This window comes from Mustelus asterias, chromosome 2 (assembly GCF_964213995.1).
Source record: "Mustelus asterias chromosome 2, sMusAst1.hap1.1, whole genome shotgun sequence".
Classification (NCBI taxonomy): domain Eukaryota; kingdom Metazoa; phylum Chordata; class Chondrichthyes; order Carcharhiniformes; family Triakidae; genus Mustelus; species Mustelus asterias.
Window position 1 is genome coordinate 119,146,222 of NC_135802.1, and position 19,464 is coordinate 119,165,685.

At 39.3% G+C, this 19,464-nt stretch overlaps 1 protein-coding gene across 3 annotated transcripts in view; it reads left to right on the forward strand.

Annotated features, from left to right (window-relative positions):
* Positions 1-19,464, forward strand: part of LOC144510730 (triple functional domain protein) — a 589,246-nt gene that overhangs the window by 539,123 nt on the left and 30,659 nt on the right. For all 3 annotated transcript variants that reach the window (XM_078240506.1, XM_078240513.1, XM_078240521.1), the window contains 9 exons: positions 446-535; positions 1,667-1,759; positions 4,906-4,956; positions 6,391-6,468; positions 7,139-7,330; positions 9,063-9,243; positions 10,644-11,377; positions 15,257-15,504; positions 16,568-16,706. In XM_078240506.1, coding sequence (XP_078096632.1) covers positions 446-535; positions 1,667-1,759; positions 4,906-4,956; positions 6,391-6,468; positions 7,139-7,330; positions 9,063-9,243; positions 10,644-11,377; positions 15,257-15,504; positions 16,568-16,706 — 1,806 coding nt within the window. The remainder of the gene's footprint in view (positions 1-445; positions 536-1,666; positions 1,760-4,905; positions 4,957-6,390; positions 6,469-7,138; positions 7,331-9,062; positions 9,244-10,643; positions 11,378-15,256; positions 15,505-16,567; positions 16,707-19,464) is intronic.

Consider the following 19,464-nt stretch of genomic DNA (forward strand, 5'->3'; position numbering starts at 1 on the left):
ACTAAAGGAAAACAATCTCAGCCTTCATAAAACTTTTGAAATTTAGATGGCTTTTTATTCCTGCAGGAAAGTTTCCTTCAACCTGATTAATGCCGCAAGTTAGGCCATTATTATGAGCAAAGTATTTGTAATGAAGAGGCCATAACGTTCAGTGCACTTTTGACATTCAATGATAGATTTATGCAGATATTAACAAGGCAAGATTGTAGCTTCCTTCTTTTAAATGCTTTTTGCACACTAAAATATGTAGCAGGGCAAGCATATTATGTGAATACTTATATAGTAATGTCAGCCAGCAGGCTTTCCTGAGAAATTTAACAAAAGCCCTCATGATAGCATATAATCCAAACTGAAATATTTCCTCAAATTTGGTACTTTTAAAAATGTACTTTTCCAGTAATGCTGTTACTGACAATCTTTTCTGTTTCTCCACTAAACCACAAAGGAGAGAAGATTGCATATGTATATAGTTTACTGTCAAAACAAGCCCAAATCTGAGTACATTGTGTCGGAATATATTGACACCTATTTCGAGGTGAGAACTTTGAAAATATTTTATTTCAAGTTTAATTAAATATTATGTACTTCAGCTTTGATACTGATATTTGATATTTCCAGAGCTTGAACAAGCTCAAATTTGATAATATTTGTTCTGTGGCATAAGTGAAATATTGGCCCAAACCTTCCAGTCAGGATCAATGCTGAGCACATTGACACTGCCCTCAAAACATACCTGCGACCCAACCCTTTTACCATATTTCAGTCGTATTTTGCGGTCACAGCTGAAGCACCATAGGGTCAGTGCAGATTCTCCAGGGGAAGACTGGGAGATAGAAGAAGGGAGGGCATATTCCCTTTTCACAATAGTCGCTCCCCTATTCAGGTAAGATTTTAAAAGTCCAAGTCATTTAGCAAGAAGGTCATTTAGTAAGCGAGTAAGTTAGTGAATGGGTGAGTGCATGTGTATGTGCGCAATTTCTACATATGACTGTACATTAGGATTCCTGCAGGGTCCTGATGCATATCTCCCAAATTCCGTACCATCTCCAATGATCCAGAGACTGTAAGATTTGGGCCATTATTTCTTTATTCTGTGCTTTTCTGTTTTGAAGTGGTTATGTATATTGAGACAAAAATGATCACTTTGCATTGTTTTGAATGTATAAAATCTCTTGTTTTGTTCCCAATTGCCCTTTCTTCCCTAGGTTACACCTCTGACTTGATTCAAGTCGGTGGTTGTGGTTTTCCTTCCAGCCACTTCCAGTGCTGCCTTGAACAACTATATGGTGCTCCGGAGCAATTGCCTTTCAGGCATTTCCTTCCCACAGCAACATAACTGAGTTGAGGAACTCACTCTGTGCAGTTGTCCAACTTGCTGCCCATCTGTTGGCATTCTAACATGCTAAAGAAACTTTATCACTGCTTTGAAATATAATTTTACAAAAAGCTTCTAAGTGTCATATCTGTGACACTGCCATGATTGTATTTGCTTTAATTTACATTTGCAATAATGTTTGAGACGCCAAAGAAAATAGTCCAGTGTGTGTAGTACTAAATATAATGCAATTGAGATGGAGAAGACGAATAGCAGCAAAAGAAACATCTTTATCATGCTTTTTGTTTTAAAAAAACAGATTTAAATCATACTTTTTAATGTAATTTTAAGGATGTAAAACAGCGACTTGGTCATCGACTGCAACTGACTGACCTGCTAATAAAACCAGTACAACGGATAATGAAATATCAACTCCTGCTAAAGGTTAGTACTTTATGAGAAACCTACAATTGAAAAACTGTTTAGTGCATTCAGGAAAATGTGTTGAGCAACTCTGAACAGATTAAAATAATTATTCAACAATGAAAATTGCAAATAAGTTATGCAATTTGCTTATGGTGAGGGGAAAACTGTTCATACAAGGTTAGAAAAAAATCATTTCATAGAATCATAGAACCCTGTAGTACAGAAGGAGGCCACTCGGCCCATCGAGCCTGCACCGACAACAACCCCATCCATGCCCTATCCCTGTAGCCCCACGTATTTAGAGACATAGAGTCATAGAGGTTTACAGCATGGAAACAGGCCCTTCGGCCCAACTTGTCCATGCCGGCCTTTTTTTAAATCCCTAAGCTAATCCCAATTGCCCACATTTGGCCCGTATCCCTCTATACACATCTTACCCATGTAACTATCTAAATGCTTTTTAAAAGACAAAATTGTACCCGCCTCTACTACTACCTCTGGCAGCTTGTTCCAGACACTCACCATCCTCTGTGTGAAGAAATTGCCCCTCTGGACACTTTTGTATCTCTCCCCTCTCACCTTAAATCTATGCCCTCTGGTTTTAGACTCCCCTACCTTTGGGAAAAGATATTGACTATCTAGCTGATCTGTGCCCCTCATTATTTTATAGACCTCTATAAGATCACCCCTCAGCCTCCTACGCTCCAAAGAAAAAAGTCCCAGTCTATCCAGCCTCTCCTTATAACTCAAACCATCAAGTCCCGGTAGCATCCTAGTAAATCTTTTCTGCACTCTTTCTAGTTTAATAATATCCTTTCTATAAATAGGGTGATAGAACTGCACACAGTATTCCAAGTGTGGCCTCACCAATGTCTTGTACAACTACAATGTTCTGACCGATGAAACCAAGCATGCCGAATGCCTTCTTCACCACTCTGTCCACCTGTGACTCCACTTTCAAGGAGCTATGAACATGTACCTCTAGATCTCTTTGCTCTGTAACTCTCCCCAATGCTCTACCATTAACTGAGTAAGTGCTGCCCTGGTTCAATCTACCAAAGTGCATCACCTCGCATTTATCTAAATTAAACTCCATCTGCCATTCGTCAGCCCACTGGCCCAGTTGATCAAGATCCCGTTGCAATTGGAGATAACTTTCTTCACTGTCCACTATGCCACCAATCTTGGTGTCATCTGCAAACTTACTAACCATGCCGCCTATATTCTCATCCAAATCATTAATATAAATGACAAATAACAATGGACCCAGCACTGATCTCTGAGGCACACCGCTGGTCACAGGCCTCCAGTTTGAAAAACAACCATCATAGAAATCATAGAAACCCAACAGTGCAGAAGGAGGCCATTCGGCCCATCGAGTCTGCACCGACCACGATCCCACCCAGGCCCTATCCCCACATATTTACCCACTAATCCCTCTAACCTACGCATCTCAGGGCTCTAAGGGGCAATTTTTAACCTGGCCAATCAACCTAACCCGCACATCTTTGGACTGTGGGAGGAAACCGGAGCACCCGGAGGAAACCCACGCAGACACGAGGAGAATGTGCAAACTCCACACAGACAGTGACCCGAGCCGGGAATCGAACCCAGGACCTGGGTTCGATTCCCGGCTCGGGTCACTGTCTGTGTGGAGTTTGCACATTCTCCTCGTGTCTGCGTGGGTTTCCTCCGGGTGCTCCGGTTTCCTCCCACAGTCCAAAGATGTGCGGGTTAGGTTGATTGGCCAGGTTAAAAATTGCCCCTTAGAGCCCTGAGATGCGTAGGTTAGAGGGATTAGTGGGTAAATATGTGGGGATAGGGCCTGGGTGGGATCGTGGTCGGTGCAGACTCGATGGGCCGAATGGCCTCCTTCTGCACTGTTGGGTTTCTATGATTTCTATGATGGTTGTTTTTCAAACTGGAGGCCTGTGACCAGCGGTGTGCCTCAGAGATCAGTGCTGGGTCCATTGTTATTTGTCATTTATATTAATGATTTGGATGAGAATATAGGCGGCATGGTTAGTAAGTTTGCAGATGACACCAAGATTGGTGGCATAGTGGACAGTGAAGAAAGTTATCTCCAATTGCAACGGGATCTTGATCAACTGGGCCAGTGGGCTGACGAATGGCAGATGGAGTTTAATTTAGATAAATGCGAGGTGATGCACTTTGGTAGATTGAACCAGGGCAGCACTTACTCAGTTAATGGTAGAGCATTGGGGAGAGTTACAGAGCAAAGAGATCTAGAGGTACATGTTCATAGCTCCTTGAAAGTGGAGTCACAGGTGGACAGAGTGGTGAAGAAGGCATTCGGCATGCTTGGTTTCATCGGTCAGAACATTGTAGTTGTACAAGACATTGGTGAGGCCACACTTGGAATACTGTGTGCAGTTCTATCACCCTATTTATAGAAAGGATATTATTAAACTAGAAAGAGTGCAGAAAAGATTTACTAGGATGCTACCGGGACTTGATGGTTTGAGTTATAAGGAGAGGCTGGATAGACTGGGACTTTTTTCTTTGGAGCGTAGGAGGCTGAGGGGTGATCTTATAGAGGTCTATAAAATAATGCCCTCTACAAACACCCTCTGTCTTCTGCCAAGAAGCCAATTTTGTATCCATTTAGATACCTCACCCTGGATCCCGTGAGATTTAACCTTATGCAACAACCTGCCATACGATACCTTGTCAAAGGCCTTGCTAAAGTCCATGTAGACAACATCAACTGCACTGCCCTCATCTACTTTCTTGGTTCCCCCTTCAAAAAACTCTTATTCTGCTTATTTACCCTGCTAATCCCCCTGACACCAGGGGGCAATTTACCATGGCCAATCAGCCTATCCTACACATCTTTGGACTGTGGGAGAAAACCAGAGCATCCGGAAGAAACTCACGCAGACATGGGGAGAACATGCAAACTTCACACAGTCACCCAAGGCTGGAATGGCACTGTGAGGCAGCAGTGCTAACGACTGTGCTACCGTGTCGTCCAAGAAGAAATGGAAGAAGACTTGAGCTTTATGTTATATTGTATATATTATACCTGAATATCTACAACATTTTATCTGAATATATATATTCAAATATACAATGCAATTATCTGAAATTAAATTTCTGGATTAGCAGCGAAACATTGACTAATTCTGTTCTTCTGTGCATAGGATTTCCTTAAATACTCAAGAAAAGCTGCTGTAGACACAACAGAGCTGGAGGTATTGTCTCATAGTATCAAAATGAACACACATTGCCAATATATAAACTCGGTGTTATTTTTCTATTTATTTATTCTATCGTGAGGGCAACATGTTGTTCTCTACCTACAGCAAGCTTTTATATCATACCTTTAACATAGAAAAACCTTTCAAGGCACTTCACAGTGGCATGGTCAGAAAAAGAATCTTGTTGCTGCAAAGTGTGAATGTTGCTGCTTCTTACATCTGTCGCATTTTTGAAAGACATAGTTTTACTCTCCCTATGAACATGAGTGCTCGTGTTATGCAGTCAGAGAGTTCACTGCAGAATTTTGGATGGTTGCCTTACAACCAGCCTTGCATCACAAAAGCCCAATTTTATTAATGGCTTTTATTTTGGAAAATGTATCGTTTTATTTACTTAGCTTGTAAGAGCATGTTTTGATGTCTGGACAAATTCATATAGCATGTGGTTTTGGAAACTAAATTTCATATTTTTTCCATTTGGTATGCTATGCATGGGCAACAAGCATAGTGTTCACTTACAAATATATATGTACATTTCTTTCTCCTGATTGTGCACATTAAACAAAATATCTAATGGGTAAATGGAATTGACAATGCGCGTAAAGCTGAACCTTAAGTAGATCCTGAGTAGAGACTAAATATGACATGAATAGTTTAGGAGTCAGAGTAATACAATGCTTTTTACAAGGCGGATAAATAATTTGGGATGGCATATCGTTTTCTATTTACCAGCAAAAGATTATGCTTCTAGAGATAAATAATTAATATTGCTGCTGTGTTCCGTGAAGTGATAGGACTGAATTTTGCAATTTCAGTTGAATTCTATGGAGAAAGATGTGGATTGGAATTTTTTGCTTTGGCTCTCTTACAAACTAAGACTCTCGAGTCATTTTATTCACTGCCACCCACCAATCCTGATATTACTATTCCTCTCTCAGGAAGAAGATAGTCTGCGTTATTTAAATATGGCCTGGAAATTAAGATCGTCAGTGCCTCATGCTGAGTTCCCTTTAGTGTTTATATCTCAGCCTTACCCATATAATGCTTTCCGTGAATGAGGGTGGAACCCCATTATGCCTCCTATAGTCAATTCAAAAATATAATCAACAGTTGTCCTGTGCACAGCTTGCTCTGACACCTCCTCCTCCAATTTGGTAGTGAAGTGTACAAGGTAGAAGGGGAGAAAGTGGGAAAGAGAGGAGAAAATTCTCTATGAACTTATAATGTATGATCTCACACCAGTCATAGAATCCAAAGGAACATAGGGATTTCTAACCTTATTGTGCTACAACAATCAAAATAATACAATTAAGAAAGACCCATACGGAAGGCTGACAATATATTTTTTATATATTTTAATCCTTAAAACTAATAACAGCTAAGAATATTAAATACTGATACTTTCTTTCCTCTGTGTTCTACATTTAGAAAGCTGTGGAGGTCATGTGTGTTGTACCAAAACGATGCAACGATATGATGAATGTTGGACGTCTGCAAGGATTCGATGTAATTTTGATAGTTTGATTATTCTCAATTTTTCTGTTTTAAGAAAGGTTCCCATGTTTTTATTTATAAGAGCCCAGTTTCCTTTTCTAAATCTGAGGTGGATTGTTTTAATGCTTACTGTGTCATGTGTCAAAGCAAAACAACAAGGATGAAAATAATAATATAAGATTAACTGTGATTTTTTTTTAAAAGTTTATATTGCAATGCGTGGTATTTTGCAAATGTATAATCACGTCAAGGACATCAGGTCCTTGACAGCAACATGAATAATCCATAACAGTGCAGCCATACTCGGAACAGGATTAAGCAGAATCGTTTACTTTGCTTAAATTATTTTATCAGTTTTGATGTACCATAGTTATCAGTGAAAGAGATAGTTGCAGTATGAATGAGAAATTCCCTTTTCTATGTGTGATAAAGGTATGGTTTACTAGCAGGCCTGTGATCTCAAGATAGAAAAGGAAGACCAGCAGTTTATTTATTTACTGCAAATTGTAGCCTTTGTGGTTAGATATGCAAGACGCAACCTTGGCTGTATGTATACACGCTCAATTTTTGAGTTGTATAAACCCATAGATGATTACGATATGTTTTAAAATCTTTTTATTGGAATATTAAATTCTTCTGTGGCACTTCAAAGATAGACCATGTTTTTTCTCTCTGTTTTCAGGGCAAAATTATAGCCCAGGGAAGATTGCTTCTCCAGGACACATTCTTTGTTGCAGATCAGGATGCTGGGCTTCTTTCACGCAGTAAAGAGCGAAGAGTCTTCCTGTTTGAGCAGATTGCAATATTCAGCGAGCCTTTAGATAAGAAAAAAGGCTTCTCCATGCCTGGTTATTTATTTAAAAACAGTGTCAAGGTAATCAAATATTCTAGGAAATGTTTTATTATAAATATCCAAGAATTATTGCATTAACTCATATAATTTAAGCAAATTTAATTTATTAATTTGCCTAAGTTCCAGTTGCTGTCTGACTTAAATCTTCAAAGGATATAGGTGTCCGTTTTAGTGGGTGGATGTATTGTAGTTTCATCAAGAAGCAGGTCAACAGGATGTATGATATAATCCATTCACAAATCAGTCAATCTGTGAAGCATGTGATTTTACCATTGATGATGTACAAGCTGAAGTCAATGGACATGGCAGTGGCTCCATCCACTGGTTGGAAAGTCGGGGCCAGCTGCACTACAGTCATTTTTTGAAGCGCCAATGGAATTCAGTCAACTGCTTGGCGTCAGACCTTCCATACTTTCAAGAGTGGAGTTGCCTCCAACCAGTCAGATGGCCAGAGCTCTTCAGTGTCAGCAGTGCCACTGGGAGTGGTGGCCACTTCTGGAACTGCAGCAGGAATCATTTCAGCAATGATGCAGGAGGCTCCAGAGTGCAGTAAGTAGGGCCAGGCACTGGTACTAATGGGACAAATCCCTTAAGTGGCCATTAGTTGGCATCCGGGTGGAAAGGTCTCCCCCAACTTTCTTCACCTCGATTTAATAGGAAGGGAGTTGGGAACGCGACAAAACTCCACCTTCCCAATTCTATGACACCCTTCCCTTGCCAACCCTCTCCTGGGGGTAGGAATTAAATTCCACCATTGTGCACAAACCGTTATGTAATTCCTGTTATGTCACAATCATATTCTTGATTATTAGCACAATGTGTTGATGTATCATTGTGATATGACCTAGCATCATTCTCAGGATTTCTCTATTTTAAGGCTGCTGAGGGAGACACTTAGCCTGGTGAGAAATAAATCAGAGAACATATCAGTTCATACTACTATCGTACATCTACCAGCTCCTGGTCAGACAGTGGTATTGCCAGAGAACTGGTATTATTTTTTATTATCTGGTCATCAATCAAAGTTGCAGCAATTACGTCCCTGAACTCTTTTATCATGGTTGAAGGCAGTATTCCCAATGAGCTGTTTAGCCATGCAACAAGCTGCGTACAGACCTTAGGTTACTGTGCAACATAATTTAAAGGTACTTAAATAAATCATGCACTTCAAATTTATTTTAGTAGAAAATATTGCCAAAAAAGTTAGATGAGAGTTATTAAGGTGCTACAGCAATTTCAGGGTTCATATAATGGTGATAAATTGTTTGAGCATTTTACCCTTTAATGAAAAATCCCTCCGTTGACCATCTCTCCTGACTGCATGTTGGTCTGCATAATATTTATTTTTAAAATAATTTTCTCACTATTTGTTTACAAATGGTGTTGTTGAGATGGTTTTTATACAATTAGCTCAATGAATGTGCTACATTAAGAACACTTCACTCTGAAACACAAGGTACAAATGTCGCTATGTCATGGGATAAATGTTCTACTGTGCTCCAGAAACAGATCATGAGCATTTTGCTGCAAAATTATGGATTGAGAATCCACTATTCCACGTCCATTAATTTTAATAGATAGAAAGACACACCCTGTGCTTGAATTTTGCAATGTATCATGAAGCACACAGGTAGAATTTTTATCTCTGTATGAATAATCCGATAAGTGGCATTTTAGGTAGGTGAAATTTGAATTTCTGGATTTGGAATTCAGACTGTTTAATACTTTGAGGGCTTTTTGCTTGGTGTTTCAGGTGAGTTGTCTTGGCCTGGAAGAGAATGTGGAGAACGATCCATGCAAATTTGCACTTACCTCACGATCAGCTGAAGGCGGCATGGAAATCTACATTCTCCAAGCATCAAATCCAACAGTCCGCCAAATGTGGATTTATGAAATCAACCAAATTCTGGAAAACCAGCGCAACTTTTTAAATGGTACTTTAAGATTTTCTTTTGATTGAATATGTTAAACAGAATCTTATTGTTTCTGTTCCCCGTTAACTCTTCAAATGTTTACATGTGCATCTACATTAATTAATTGCATTACAGAAATTAACTATAGTCAGTACTGGGTTAAATTGTTCGAGGTCAGGCTGTATTACAAGTATCTTGCAAACTACCTCTTCCCTTTTCCTGAGGCTTCTATGAAAGTAATGGCAATTATGATTTTTATTTAAATTGGCTTTTTCATTGTCCTTATTTAATTACCTAATGTATTTATATAGGCAAAACGATTTTTAATGTATTTTTGCTGAGTGTTGATAAGTTAGAATATTTAGTGATTTTATAAAATACAATTCTTAAAAATGCAATAAACGAAGGTGGTTTCTGTCCGTTCCCCTCTTCACCATAATTTTCAGTCCTGATTTCCCTGACAGATGTAGCAATTGTGCCCTAGGGGAAGAGGACGTGGTCTCTGTGAGTTAGCTACCATAAGGTGCACCCCAAAAAAATAAATGAGGAATTTTCCAATTATCATCTTCCCTTCCAGTCAGAACTAGTTCATCTCCAGGCATCATATCCCCCTAGATACTTGGCTACGATCGAGAAGGTTACAGAGTAAAAGATCAAACCTACATCCCTCATTCCATGGATCCCCTAACATTAGCATTTTTAAGCATTTGCCATTGGAGTAACTTGCCAAAGGAAAATTAACATCCTCTATTTAGGCAGCGAATATTGTGAATGAATCCAATTTAGCACTAGAAATTGTGGCACTAGAAAACTGGAAAATAATTTTAACTGCGCAGATGTGCTCTGGTGTTTCAGCTTCAGCTGTGATCTAATTGAATTTTTCAAAATCACTTGCGTAGTGGAGTCCATAACTAATTATTAGGTAATGGTGGCAAGCAGGACGTAAAGCAAAGGTGAGTAAGTGGAACTGAGGAACAGATCAGCCATGATCTCATTGAATTATGGTGCACGGTTGAGAGAGAGATTAGGCTACTTCTGTTCTTACCATGTTGTAAGAGTTCCCTATGGAAATTTGTTGTAGTATTCTCATCAAACATGGTATTGTTAAAAGAAGGATGTTGATTAATAATTAAATCCTATCCATAGGCAGCCTTAAAAAAAATCATTAAATTTCACCTGTCATGATTGAATTGCTTGTGCAATCCTTATCAGTAACTGACATACTTTTTGTGAGTTTAACATCATGTATGCCACTCATAATCAGGGAATATTTGACAATAGCTGAGTATAAATGACCCTTGAGGGGACATTTCTAATCCCCACTTGCCATTCATCCCAACCTGGTTTCTTTAATCCACACTTTTCATTCATCCCAACCTTACAATGTTCAATTTGTCTAATTAAACTTTTTTTGGCTTCAGCTTTGACATCTCCGATTGAGTACCAGAAGAACCATGTCGGCCCTAGTGGACCTAATAGCTGTAGTGGAATGAGCAGCACAAGCCGTTCCAGACCATCTCGGATCCCCCAGCCTATCCGGCACCATTCCCCAGTCCTGGTCTCCTCTGCGGCCTCGGCCCAGTCAGAGGCAGACAGATTGACAGGTATGTCCGCTCGAAACCCTACCCTGACGACACTCAACAGCACCTTAGATTCTGGCTGCAGCCAATCTGACAGGCATCTGGAACGAGAAGGCAGCGAAAGGAACTTGGAACAGATTCCTAAGAAAAAAGTTCTTGAGAGTCCCAGGAAATCATTAGGACCGCTCACCAACACAGGAGATGGAAGCCAAAAGGAATTACGAGGTAGTCTAGAAGAGAATCGGTCACCAAGAGGGAGTGTGGGCACTCTGACAATAGGAAAGCAACGGCCAGGCACTACTTCACCCTTGAGTTCACCGATGTCTACGACCTTCCCTTCCTCACCCTTCAGCAAAGAACCCTTCCCTCCCAGCAGTCCTGTTCTTAAGGGCTCCTTCTGGAGCTCACACCCAGCTTCACCTGCCAGCCGCCCCGGCTCCTTCACCTTCCCAGGGGACATGGACTCCCTGCAGCGCCAGGTCCACCGCCACTCCACGCACAGCAAGGACACTGATCGTATGAGCACGTGCTCCTCGACCAGCGAGCAGTCGGTGCATTCCACCCAGAGCAACGGGGTAAGAGCGGAGCACGTCTGTCCTGTGAGCTCCTCTAAAACCTTCCCACGCTCTCCTTCTGTGCGTCAGTATCACTCTCCGTACTAATTCCTCCTGGCTCTGCAAAAAAAACTGCTCTGTTCTGAAACTTAAAAACTTGCCTAACTACTCATCGCTGTGACTGTCTACCTGTCAAGATCTTTTAAAAAAAACTTATCAGCCTAAACATCTACTAACCACTGCTCCTGCAACTGCCTCTCTTGCAGAAGGCAAATAACAGCTAACGCAACTTTCAGCAAAAAACACCTGCATCTTCACCCTTTCCCTTTACAGACCAGCATACCGCATATATTAACGGGGCATTTCTCTGGACTGGTCGCGCTACTTTAAATTTGCTAGTTGCAACTTTTTTTTTATTGCCAATTGCTGATTCAATGCATCATCCCCCATCTTGTTCAGCCCAGTTTCTACAGCTGACATATGGAGTCCTCTGTTCAAGAAGCTTTCCAGCTTACAATGTAAGACATTGAAACCACTTAAGGGTGCCATAACATCTGCACTAACCGTCTCAGATTAATTTAATTTTTTTATCACAGAATTCTTCACAAGCATATTTTGTTTCTCAGTATCTTGCAAATCTGTAATGCTTTACCTTATGGTATGGGAGACAGTATTCCCTTCCAAAGAAAAAGCAATTTTATCAATGTCTTTCCAAAGTTCGTTTATTTTTCCCATCATTCATTTGCTTAGAAATCATTGTGTCAGTTATAATGCAAATAATCAGGATGAAAATGTTTCACTGAACAGTGTAACAAACTCACAAAAACATTGTTACTTACATTTTAGCCTAGCTTATTTTCTTTTAAACTCTTGCATGCTCACTATGCATTGCATGTCCCTCAGTTTCCAAGCACAGCATTTTGGATAGGTTAATAAGTTCCAATGTATTAATCCAATTTGCTTGAAAGCATGTGCTTTTTGCTGCATTAGCAAATGCTAAAATAATATGTACACTATGACATTCTGCTGTTTACTTTGTATGTTCTAGTCTTTAACTTTCATTTTCCCTTCATCTTTGTTTCAATTTGTATGTTTTTCTGTCTCAATTAAGGGAGCAACTTTGTTATGTCAAAAAAAATTCTTGTTGTATTTTGTATGTCAAAAATGGTCTTATGTAATTCACAATTAAAATGTGCAGAGTACTTATGGTGCAGAGTTGTCATATAGGTGGGAGTGAGATTCTGAAACATTGTGGTCAAAAACATTGTGGATGTCACTTTCATCGCTAAAAACCAATGCTACGTGGATTTCTTAATAATAATGGCTTGACTTCATGCATTAAGCATAGAAAATTTAAGGCAGGTATTTCTCTTGTATGAGAGTTTGCTTAAAAATAAATATATATTTCTACTCCTCATCCAGGCAGTGCAAAAGGCCAGAATAATGATTTTATTAATGTACTATATCACAGACACGAGAACATGCCATAAATGACAGCTGGGCTACTGGGAATGGGGAAGGAAGCAGAGGTGAAACAATTTTGGCATAGCAGGAGATAGTGTGAATTTCCTTCACTTTTCCAGCAACTGCTTAATGAATGGCAGTTGCAAAGAATTCAAAGCAGATTATATGCCGATCTTCTTGGCTGAGGAAATATACATTGTACAGAAGCGAGAATAACATTATTCTACCTCCCTCCTTCCTTGACGGTTGCAATTTGTGACTTGTTGCTGAATTATTCACTTGCTGTCCATGCGTAGCAAAACTCTCTCTGGGTCAGATGCATTAAACGTTCCTCAGTAGGTGTTAAGTCCTTGCAAGCCCCCATTGGTTGTAAACAATAATAGAATAGATGAAACAAGCTGATACAAAAGTAAAATACAGTGGGTGCTGGAAATCTGAAATAAAATCAGAAAATGGGAGAAATACTCAGCATGTCCAGCAATATCTGTGGTGAGAAACAGAGTAATTTGCTTCAAGTCAACGATCTTTCGTGAGAACTGGAAAAGTTAAAGGTGCAACAGGTTTTAAGCAAATACAAGGCAGAGAAAGTGAGAAAATAATAAAAGGGAAGCCTGCAATATGGTAGAAGGGATGTAAATGGGAAAAGCAGCATGATCACTAATATCTTCCTTCCAAAGACAATACAAGGAGTCAGATGTTATGTAAGATATTAAATTGGAACTCGATGTTAAGTTCAGAAGGCTGTTAAAGTACCTAATCGCTAGATGAGCCTCAAGAAATAGCACTTCACCCTGAGATTAGCCACTTTACAGTCTTCCGTACCCAGTATTGAGTTCCAGTTTCAGATCATATCCACCGCCCATTCTCATCTTTAGATGGCATTTGTTGATGATTTTGCTTTTCCCATTACATTTCTCCTGGACCCATTTTTTGTTTCTTTGCTTATCCCATTACCATTGCCTTGGGCCATCATCCCATATTATTTAATTACTCCTATCTTCCACCATGTCATAGAATTACCTCTTACCGCTGCCTCTGGACTTGCTTAAAACCTGTTACATCTCTAACTTGTTCCAGTTCCAAAGAAAGATCATTGACCTGAGATGTTAATTCTGTTTCCTTCATCACAGATGCTGCCAGACCTGCTGAGTGTTTCCAGCATTTTCTGTTTTTAAATGATTGGATTTTAGCATGCTTTCCCTTGGTACAATAGAACAATAGAGCAGAGTTAGGAATGAACTTCAACCGTTTCTCCAAATTCTGATCTAACTGCAAATTTAAGGAGAAATGGGTTACATTTAAATTTGACAGGCTTTGTTTATGAAGCATTGAATTGTTCATATTTTAAATATTTTCAGGAAATGGCCTGCTATTACTAAACCACGGGCCACTCATCACTTTTTCACAAGTTGTTTGATTCATAAATAAGGAAATTATATTATTCTGAAAAGCTCTGTCAATAGCCTAGCGTTTTTTCAAACACATTAAGTGAATCCATATGATCAGGAAGATCACAGCAGTGTCTCAGTCTGTGCTGAGTTAATTGGTCTTGGTGAGAGGGCAGTGGTAAATGCAGCACAATTAACTTCAAGGGAAGGAGTAGTCAGCCAATTTTCCTTTTTCCTGGCCACTGTTCACCAACACTTGTTCAAAAAGTGAACCTGTGTGAGTCTAGTTGTGATGATCCCCATAGTTGAGTAGTCCATCCAGGTTCATAAATAAAGTCTGGCCACTTCTATCAAATAATTAAGGTCTTTGCAGCCTCTGGAACCATACTTCAGCAAAGAGTCAACACTTCAAAAGGAGGAAAGGAAGAAAGAACATTAATGGGGAAAAAACATCAATGTAAATTTTAAAATAAATCGTAATGTGACAGTTTGTTTCTTAAAATATTAGTTTTAGGCTTATCAAAACTGGGGGGGAAAATCCAAAACTTGTTAGGAGTCTACCTAGACTCCAGATTTTTTTCATCTTTGTTAAAACTGTATATATAACCTTTGAGAGGTCAAAGTAACAAAGCTTATTACAGTCACGCTGGAGAGGTAGGTATTAGAAAATGAGTACAAACTCCTCCCAGATGAAGTATTATCTGATAGAAACATTTTCCTTTATTGTTTAAACATATTAGAATTTTAAACAGTTATTCTGCAATGTGCTGTGGCCATTTTTAATATTTTACATGTCAGTTTGTTGGTATCCATGTATTTGTGTAAGCCTTAATAAAAACAAGAGTATTACATTATTTGAAGTGTTGAAAGCCAATAAAATTAGGCTCCTGTTTAAAATCATTTTTTAATTGATAGAGGGTGGGGAAACAACATCGTTACAAAATGAAAACAGCAAGCCATGTTTAAATGACCAATTTATGCATTATTATGTGGTTTGTTTCAGAAACACATTTTATTTTTGCAACCTTGTTTTTTTCCTCCCCTGTAGAGTGAAAGTAGCAGCAGCAGTAATATCTCCACCATGCTGGTAACACATGATTACACCGCCGTGAAAGAGGATGAAATCAATGTCTGCCAGGGTGAGGTGGTGCAGATCCTGGCCAGCAACCAACAGAACATGTTTTTGGTGTTTCGGGCAGCCACTGACCAATGCCCTGCAGCTGAGGGATGGATTCCTGGCTATGTACTAGGTCACACAACTATTATAATCCCAGACAACCCTGAAGGAACATTAAAGTTAGTCTGTTTTCATTTATAGTTTGGTTGCATAACACTAAATTGTCAATCTTTCAGGCAATTTCTTCCAAATCATCCAAATATTCTCTTTCTCTGATGACAGGTGGGCAGGAATTATTTTCTCTTAATTTTCTCCTGACCTCTCTTGGCTAAGATATGGCTATGTGAATTTTCCTGGTACCTGATCCAAGTGGCAGTACTTTGAGCGCGAGCTTTTGACAGCTAATATTTGCAGGGAAGTGGGCTGTAAGCGAGGAGGATGTTCACCTCCACCTTACCCAAAGTCCACATATACACACACTTTCTAACTGAGATCACTGGGTAACAATCAGAAACAGGAACCCTGACTGATTTCTCATTACCTCATCTCTAGTCCAGGAACCTTATAGTGGTCCAACTGAAATAAACTACCTCAGCACACACAGGGAATTGGACCTGGAACTTACCTGGTCCATCAGGCTTAAGACCAGACCAGGTAGTGCATTTACACACAGAGTGGTATGATACCCATTATTTTAAGAAAGTTACATTTCTTTATGTATTTCTTGTTAAGCAGTTTTATTATGTGATTTAATTGATTTCCAAAGTATAAAGTAAACTCAGTGAGGCCAACGTAAAGCTATGCTGCCAATTTTTCTTTGTCTGGCTTAATTAGCTGGTGGCTGTTATTATTTCATAGGCTTAACTAAATAACTCTTGATACATATTAGTAATTAGTCACAAATCAGTGGAATGTTAAAAAGCCTGTGATTGCTGTTTTGCACAAAAATTTGTGGAGGTGATTAAAGTTACTGTACTTTGGGGGTGGGGGTGAAGTCAAAATTTTACTCATAACTTGCCTCCCTTGGTTTGTCAACAGCATACAAACATATGGCAGAAAAAGGCCAAAAATCCAACAATGCATCATTCTGGGTCAAAGTGATACTCGTATAGTAAATATACTTGATCAATTATAGTATGTATTTTATGCGCCAAGATTACCAGGTTTTTTACTTTTAATTTTCTAAAATGGGATGTGTTCTTTCTCCTGTCCTCTCTCTGGATTGAAATTTGGCAACATTAGAAAGTCAACATCCTGGCACACTGCACTCCGTTTAAGAAAGAAAAATGAAAAGAAGGATAAAGATGGCAAGAAAGAAGGAAAGCTAGAGAATGGCTTCCGAAAGTCACGAGAAGGATTACCCAATAAGGTATCAGTTAAGGTAGGTCCTAGTATCAACCATTAACTAAAGTACTTGTTTGGAAATTCACCACAGTGGCATTTTGAAGTTAAACAGTAAAAATATGGATCGGGAGATGACAATCCACCAGTGTATTCATGAGAAAACTGTTATCACTGAAAAATGTATGTCCACTTCTCTTTATTAAATTATTTTTGTATTTTGGTGCGGGAACAGGGAGAGATTGTTTCATTTCTACTCATTCATAAACAACTTCTAACTCTACAGTATTCCAACCTTACCCAGACCCTTTGGGCAATCAAGCAATTAACTAACCTATGAAATGTGAAGCAGAATTAAAAATGATTATGCACACACACATGTCATAACATACAAATTAACTTTGTTTATTAACTGCGCACTTCTTCAAGTTGTGAGGGAAAAAAAGTAACTCTGACGAAGGGTCATCCAGATTCAAAAGGTTGACTATATTCTCTCTGCACAGATGCTGTCAGACCTGCTGAGATTTTCCAGCATTTTCTGTTGTGTTTCAGATTCCAGCATCTGCAGAATTTTGCTTTGAAAAAACTAGCTATGTAGAGATAGTCAAAAAGGGAATGCTTTTAGATAAATAGGAATCTGGATTGAAACTCAAGTATCCACTTACTAATCAGAATACATTCTAAATCCTAATTAACAACTTGGACCAAGTCTCAACTAATGTAGGTCCCAGGTGAAAATGTTGCTTATGTAGTGTCATCAAATAAATTGGTATGAGACCTGTGCTGAATTATTTTATTTCTACATCTGCTGCTAATATTTCATTTGAATCTTGTATTTTAAAAGAAGTTCATGTACTGCCAGTGAATCTGAGTGCTGCAAGAATGATTAATTATTTTTTGCTTCATTAGGCATTCAATAGTGTTGATTTTTTCACATTAAAAACTCTTCCATATGATGGTATATGATCAGTTGGAAACGGATTAAAGAACATGGTGTTAAAATAGAAAAGTAATGTAAAATAAGTGATGACTGCAAAAATATTACTTGGGCTTCTTATTTGACTTAAGTGTATGCAGATTTGTTTGTAATGTGGAGTACTTGGAACAGTTTACAAACCATCATTTCCAGCAATTTTCAGTGCTAGATTTGTGGCACCAAGGAAGCTCATTTCTTATTTTTATAGGTTTGCCTATTCAGTCAATTGGGTCAAATTCATTTTGACTTGTGTTTCTGTCATTAACTTCCACTAAATTCACAACCGTTAACCAACAGCTAAAGTTGTTTCTTGCGCAGTTTGACCAGTTTCACAATGTAAGTAAAAATAAAACAGCATTGCACCTTTCAGTTAATTTAGCATTTCCTGAATGAATGTTACATTTAGAAATCTTTTAATTGGAGCGTCCATCATTTATTTACTTTTGATTTTACTTCTCAAAATGAGGTCAAGCTACATTTATTTCTCTTGCTTGTTGATGCATTATTCACATTGAAGCTGGTTGGCAATCTATGATCAGGCCTCTGTATATTCTTGAATTGATACAGGATGACCAATGAAAGCAGCAGTGAACCAACTCTTTTCAATTTACCCCTACCTTGTGCCAAGTACTTGGACTTTGTTTTCTATTGTGCCTCAGATTGAGACTAATATTGTGATTTAAGTGACAATAGAAGAATCAAGCATAAAACAATATACTCGCTACTTCTATTAGTAAAAAAGCAGCAAGAAGTGCATCTACTTGGTTAACTACATATATCTCAGTAGCAACAGTAACTAAAGTCGTTAACCCTTTAACTGAGTTAGTAGTGCATATCATAGAATCATAGAAACCCTACAGTGCAGAAGGAGGCCATTCGGCCCATCGAGTCTACACCGACCACAATCCCACCCAGGCCCTACCCCCACATATTTTACCCGCTAACTTACGCATCTCAGGACTCTAAGGGGCAATTTTTAACCTGACCAATCAACCTAACCCGCACATCTTTGGACTGTGGGAGGAAACTGGAGCACCCGGAGGAAACCCACGCAGACACGAGGAGAATGTGCAAACTCCACACAGACAGTGACCCGAGCCGGGAATCGAACCTGGGACCCTGGAGCTGTGAAGCAGCAGTGCTAACCACTGTGCTACCGTGCCGCAGTATTGTGCTGCAGTAGCTAGAGGCCATGCAAAGTAGCCTCAATTACGCCATCTGTTTTTGAAACATTTTGTGTCAAATGTCACAATATAATATCTTTTGAAATCTGATAAATGAGTTGCAGGACTTTTCTACAATTCTGAAATGGTGGAATTTTTAGAGTTGTAGAAGGAAACAACAATTCTGCTGCCTGTTCACACTGTTCTGGCCAAGCAGGACACAGTGATTAGCACTGCTGCCTCACAGCGCCAGGGACCCGGGTTCGATTCCCGGCTTCGGTCATTGTCTGTGCAGAGTTTGCACATTCTTCCCATGTCTGCGTGGGTTTCCTCCCGGTGCTCCGGTTTCCTCCCACAGTGTGGGTTAGGTGAATTGGCCGTGCTAAATTGCCCCTTAGTGTCAGGGGGACTAACCAGGGTACATGCATGCGGTTATGGGGATAGGGCCTGGGTGGGAGTGTAGTCGGTGCAGACCCGATGGACCGAATGGCCCCCTTCTGCACTGTAGGGATTCTATGATAAGTCTGTTTAAAAATAATAATTAATACACAACTAATACAAGTTTTGGCTTTACTTTTATTCATAGTTATTACGTTCAGCAATCCATTACCCAATGAATGGGCGGCACGCTAGCACAGTGGTTAGCACAGTGGTTAGCA